Here is a 6446-nt window from a genome sequence, read left to right on the forward strand (position 1 = left end):
ATTAAAATGCAGATTTTTTCTAATATTCCTTTAAAAAAAAAAAATGCTTGTTGCAACCTGCTAGTTTAATTTCATGATTTACTAAAATATGTTGAAAAACACTTAACTAAAAAAGAATCAACAGGCCTGTGTTGTATAAAAAGCAACTTATGGCAATCCAGTATTAACAAGGTCTACATCAATCTGCTCAAGAATGTTTTTTGGTCTGATTACTTAGAGTGAGCCTTGACAGGCTAGAGGAGGAACTGGCCCCGTTACTATCCTTAAGCAATGTCTCCAGCTTATAGCACGTAACTGATGTCAACCCTCCTAGGTGGGTAGGTGTGTGCCTTTAAAAAAATGATTTTAGTTATTTGGCTTCAAAAGTTACTTGAAAGGAGCTGACAAAAACCGGAACACAGAAACGGTAATTCTAAATCAGAGAAGTGACAACTGAACTGAGACAAACTGAAATTGAGGAGGAGATACAAATAATACAGGGTAGTTTCAAAACACCTTATCTCATGCCTGTTTGGTATGTCCGGCTTTTCAGCTTGCAGCTTCTGGGCCAGCACTGAATGAAGATCTGACTTTTCCAGCAACTTGTTATCTATCAAAGAAAAAAGAGGAAATCAAGTTACTTATAGCCTACGTATACCTTATTACTGCGTATGCCTTGTAAAAATTTGGACAAAAAGAGAAAAAAAAAAAAAAAAAAGCAAATCCCAAAACAGAAGACGACTGGGTAGGCTTCACTTTTTTTAGGCATCAAAGTACTGGGTGCTATACTTTGTCACGGATTATAGCAATCATTCAAAATCCAGGAACAAAAACTCCTTAGGTGCTTCTTGGCCTAAGCCAGGGCAGCGCAGCCAAAAGAACCTGTGGCAACAATCCTGCAGGAATGTCTTCCCCATTAAAGGTAGTCGAAAATGCTTTCTACTCCCAGTTCCCTATTTACACCTCAGGACTGAGAAATAAGAAACATACCAAAACACAATGGAAAAATGAAACGCCATGAACCTCTAAGTAATACAGAAGGACTTTAACTTATTATTACACTTGGAAAACTTAATTTTTATATCGGGGCACAAGGAATATAAATATGAATGAGAGTCCTTAACCGAAGGAACTCCAGTATAATGGGGAGGATCAAGTATAAAAAAGAAGAGGGATCCTGTACTCATTTTCTCTGACGGTTTCACAGGTGAAGATGACAGCCCAGAAGGACTAGCAGAGGTGTCTGGTAAGTGCCTGGAAATAACAGTTGGAGCCAACACATGGAAGGGCAGGATGAGGAATTCAGACCTTTTCTTATTGGCAATGGTCAAATAACAGATTTTAAAAGCAGGTGGTTTCAGGAACGATATTTATTAGTAAGAAGTCAAAGGTCATTCTGAGGTTCTTTGCCCAGGCAACTGGGTGGAAGATGCCAATGTGCCAGAGCACACACGAGCAGAGAGCTTAGAAAATGAGTTCTCTTTCTGAATATAACAAGTGTGACAGGAAACAGTGCAGGGATTCAAAAGAAAAGTCGGGGCTAGAAATGACATGCAATTAAGAATGACAGGCACACGGGGGGTAGGGGCAGCAAGATCAGGTGCATGTGTGGGGATGGGAGGTGGGGTGGAAATGCACTAAGAGGAAAAAGAAGGTGACCATTGGAAACTTACAGAATAGCTACACTTGATGGGGACTGTCACAAATCCTAAGTCTGAGATGAGAACTGCTCAAGATCAAAATTTTGATAAGGTCCATGCTAGTGACTATGTTTGTTGGAAGAGCTTATTTCTTCTCTTAAAGAGTCTGAAGCTCTATTTCTCCTCGCTATCTGAAATTGGAATCCTGGGCAGGAGCGGAAACACTCTCCTAACCTACATTAATGTCATGAATTAGCGTAGGACAGGGAAGTGGTTCCAACTTTGGATATTTGCTAGTGTCAACGGGCTCTAAAAAGATCTTTCAAATGTCACGTCAGAGCTGGGCACCCTGTGGTCATACTGCCGTCCAAAGGACAGGAGGTATTCAAGGGAGATGCTTCCTAAAAGTTCCTCTCACTAAAGAGAAGGATGGAGACAGGCGAAGCGGCCCCCGACCCCACTACCTCTTATCTTTCTCCTCAGGCTCAGAAACAGACAGAAAAGGAGGCTGGGCTGATGGGCTTCAGAACTTGGCTGGGAGGCTTAAGTGAGGAGTGGGCACGTCGCACAGTCAAACCAGAAGTGACCTCCGAAATGTCAATCCTGGCCCAAAGACAAGATTTCAAGAGGCAAAAGCGGCCTTGCTCTCCTGCCCCCTCACTGCCTCTCGCCCAGGACTCTTCTCCTAGCCTCTCAGGGATGCACTACTCAGCACGGCTCTTTAAAGACGTGTTCCCTCTCCAGGACCAATCTCTCTTGACTTTTCTCCTACATCCTTCCACCCTATCCAGATGTCCAAAGTGCAGAAAAACATTCAAGTCGTGCCAAGGTGATTACAAGCACCTTCCATTTATAGACTATTACGTAGATGGCTTTCAAAGCACTCAAATGCACAGCTTTGTTTTTAGGAAGCAGGAAAAGCAAGCTTCATCCCCATTTTATAGATGCAGCAAAACAGACTCAAAGGCAAGTGAAGAGGTAAGGGGTGGAGTCAGACCTCCAACCCAATTGAGTTTCAAAAGCTTTTAGAGAACAAGTATTCAATAAACACCTGAAGAATCGAATTTATGTAACCCGTGAAAGAATCACATTTGAATAACAGGGGATTGCCTGTGCTTCTGGCTTTCTGAAACAGCACTGGTCTGCAAGGGCCTTTGAGTACATAAGGCATTAACAGGACAGTGACACATCATCTCCCTCTTCTTCCCATCTTTGTTGGGATGGGCTCAGCAAAAGCAAGGAAGGGCCATTTCTTGGGGGACCCAACGAGAAAAACAAATGCAAAAGTTAGGAGCCATCAAGTCTGCAGTCAAATCCAGACCCCACCATTAATGTGCTGTGCCTCCCAAGAGGTTACGTAAGCTTTCTCAGCCTCGTGTATAAAAAGGGTAACAACAGGACCTGCTTCACAGAATTTTCAGGAAGATAAAGTGAAATAATATATGCCAACTATTGACTACAGTACTCAAACTTGTCTGCACATAAAAATTATTTGGGGAGCATAAAAAAAAATAGATATATGTCCACACCTCCATATACTGCTGTTCAACTGGTCTAGGGAGTGGACTGGGCTTTGTATTTTTTTTTTAACAGATCCTCATGTCATTCTAATGTGTAGGTAGGTGTGGGAACCACTGACTTAGCACAATCACGAACCCGATAAAGGGCAATTACTATTACTACGACTCTCATCAATTAACTTGAGGGACTTTTGTCAAGCTTACTTCGAGGGGTAGATGGAACCACAGGACCGAAGAGTGCCCATTTCTTACCCCAAAAGTGTTGTACTGTATAGTAAAACGGGGGGAGGGAAAGCTAGGAAATGCTCATTAGAACGCATGGAAGGGCACACACATTTCTGCTCTCAAACTGCAGCGGGGGTGGGAGGGAGAAAACCACCTGTTCTATACTGAAGTTTTCAATAACGGGCAAAATTATAATGTCCCAACTGAAGGTACGTCAAGACTCAAAATGTGTAATACTCGAAGAATACCGACGTGGAATAAGGACAAGAGGTCTGAGAAATCAAAGGCCAAACATCTCATTACACACAGAAGATGATAAGTGCGCGAGTTAATGTTTAACGTCAACGTGCGTTTCGGTAACACGATGCAAGAAACAGGACATTCCTGGAGCCTGCCGACTTAAGTACACATCACTGTGTGAGCGGCTGGGATTTACAAACACAAACGTGAACGGTGTCGGCCCACGAAGAAAACTAACACGCGTTACTAGGAAAAACGCTCCACAATCACGCCCGAGGATAAAGTGAAAGAAACAGGAAAAGATCTAAGAAGGCGCGGGGCGACCGGGGCTCTGGGTGCCCCGGGCGGCGCCGGGGGCTCGGCGATCGGTTCCCGCTGGCGCCGCACGTGCCCTCGTGGGGCCTGTCTGCCCGCCCGCTCCCGGGAGGCCAGCCCGCCGCTCACACTGCAGGATGATCTCTTCGAACGCCTGTCTCTGCAGCCGGTCCCGGCGCCTCAGCTCCTCCGAGATGTGGCGCTTCCAGCGGGGGAAGTCGGCGGCTCGGAGACCCGACGACATGTTGCGTGCTGCCCGGGCGCCTCAGCACCGCCGATCCGAGCGGGGGCTGGAAGCCGCGGCCCGCAGCATGAGGCGACCGGCGGGCGCGGGAAGGCCGGCAGCCCCGCAGCTCACCTCCACAAACAGGCCGCCCCCGCCACCATCCGGAACCGTCTTCCGGCTCCTGCCGGAAATGGCCTTGCGCAGGGCCGGAAGGCCCGCCTCCCCACCCGACGTCTTACTTCGCACGCACGCACGTGGCCTGCGCCGACGTACGGCGCTCGTTAATGACGCTCCCCCGAGGCCAGAAGCAGTGCCGGCTGAGAGGCGGCCACTGGGAGGCGTTGGGGCTTAACTGGTGGCTCATCCCTGGTTGGGAGGGAGAGCAGGAAGGGGCCGCTTTTGCCTGCCTGCTTACGTTTCCTTCGCTTCTTTCCCCGTTTTATATTTTCTTTCTTGGCCCGCCTCCCATTTCTTCAACTACTCAGTTTATAAGCAGAAATGGGGGCCACTCCCCACATAGTAGCTGTGTGACTGTGGGTGATTGACAAGCTCCCTAAGCTTCTAATCTGTAAAATGGGGACCTTAATGATACCTACCTCACAGGGTTGTCATGAAGATTGAAAGGATAACCTCTGTAATGCAGTTAGCACTGTGCCTGGCACATGGTAAGCCTCGCTTTATCTAGACACCCAGTATCCTTTCAAGGAAGTCTGGCTGCTTCAGTGAGAGAGTCCCACTGCCCTTGGAAACATTTTTTTTTTTTTTTTTTGCAATGAAGAAATGGAATGCAAAGACCAGTTAAAGAAAAGTGTAACTAAATTGGCAGTGTTAATCATTAGCAACCTAGAAATTGTCTACGACCTAACAGTAAATGGGTCCTTAGATGGTAACCTGAGGGTCAGGTTATAAAAAGGACTTGAAAGAAGAAAAAGACAATTTGCAAATAGATATTAAAAAGGGGAGATCGTCAATTCAGTAGAATGGAAAACCTTAGTCTGTAATAGAATTATCTGAGCTCCACCTGCTTTTAACCATTTAGTAAATTTACTGCATGAAAATGGAACTGGACAAAGCAGGAGGCCAGAGGGGAGGAAAGGAATTCAGAAGCTGCCTTCTCTTTCCATGTGTCTCTAGAGGAAGATCTTTCAGAAAGAGATGAGAAAGCCTCTAGTCTCCTTGAAGCCCAGGTGTAGGACAGTCAAGCTTCTAGAGCTGTCGTAAAAGATAATTCAGTTGGCAGCCAGTACTGATTGGTCTGAACTTGTGGGAAGAAGCTGTGGCGATCAGAAGTAGAAGGGATTTCCTCATATACTGAAGAAAATAAAAAAGCAGATTCTGAAAGTCACCAAGAACGCCTCCAAATGTAACAGTGATACCAACCTCAAAAGATCATAGAATCATATAGCATCAAATCTTGACAACTGAATATGCTAATTTTTCAAACAAGATTAAGATTAAAATATGCTGACGAATTTGCAGAACCAACAATTTCACTTGTGGGAATTTATGCCAAGAAATATTTGGGCAAATGTCCATATTGAGAAAACAATCACGGCATTGCTAATAGTAGGAAGTTGGAAACAATCTATTTGCAATGAGTTAAATTACTGTACATTTGTGTAAAAAACATTTATGGTAAAAGCAGTATATGGTATAAATCCAATTCATGCAAAGTAAGCGTGCTCATAGGAAAAATTTGTTGAGTGAATAGAGAATATAATTTCTAAACTAAGGATACTAAGCTTCGCTAAGTCTGCCTTCTCCCTGACTCGGCAGCTTTGTTAGTGCCCACCGCTGTCGCGCTCCACCTCCCTTCTGCTCACCATGCCCTGTCCCTCAGCATGGCCTTTGGATTTACTATGCTTCTGTTGGGCACACTCTTGCCTTCTGAATTTCCTGAGTTAATGCCTATGAGTTGATTCTCAGCTCAGTAGTCACTGCCTTACAACCTTCGGATAACAGACCTTCACAACTATGTCTGATCTCTACTACACATGTGCCCCTTCTTTACAGTGTTATTGCAGTTGTGGCTTCACGTTTATATCATTACTTGATAAGGTGTGTCTCCCCCCACTAGACTGTAAACACCGTGAGGCAAGAGCTGTGTCTATTTATTATAGACATGATAGCTCCTGCAAGAGCATCAAGCCTCTTATGTATTAGCTGCTCAGTAAATGTTGTTTAATTAATGAATAGAACATATAAAAATACTAATGTATTATCTCTGGGCAGTGGTATTGCTGGTGGTTTTCTTTTATTATATATTTTCCGTACCTTGTGTATTTTCTAATTGTTATATAT

General features: G+C 44.7%; 1 protein-coding gene across 3 annotated transcripts in view; it reads right to left on the minus strand.

Moving 5' to 3' along the window:
- Nucleotides 1-4424, minus strand: part of ATG16L1 (autophagy related 16 like 1) — a 35567-nt gene extending 31143 nt beyond the window's left edge. For 2 of the 3 annotated variants that reach the window (XM_006906621.3, XM_006906620.3), the window contains exons 1-2: nt 4049-4424; nt 496-589 (exon numbers count right to left, since the gene is read on the minus strand). In XM_006906621.3, the coding sequence (XP_006906683.1) occupies nt 496-589; nt 4049-4163 (209 nt within the window). In that variant the 5' untranslated portion in view covers nt 4164-4424. The remainder of the gene's footprint in view (nt 1-495; nt 590-4048) is intronic. The other variant, XM_015585437.2, reaches the window with a different exon arrangement.
- Nucleotides 4425-6446: the final 2022 nt, after the last annotated feature.

The sequence above is a fragment of the Pteropus alecto genome, unplaced genomic scaffold (assembly GCF_000325575.1).
Source record: "Pteropus alecto unplaced genomic scaffold, ASM32557v1 scaffold110, whole genome shotgun sequence".
NCBI classification, from domain to species: domain Eukaryota; kingdom Metazoa; phylum Chordata; class Mammalia; order Chiroptera; family Pteropodidae; genus Pteropus; species Pteropus alecto.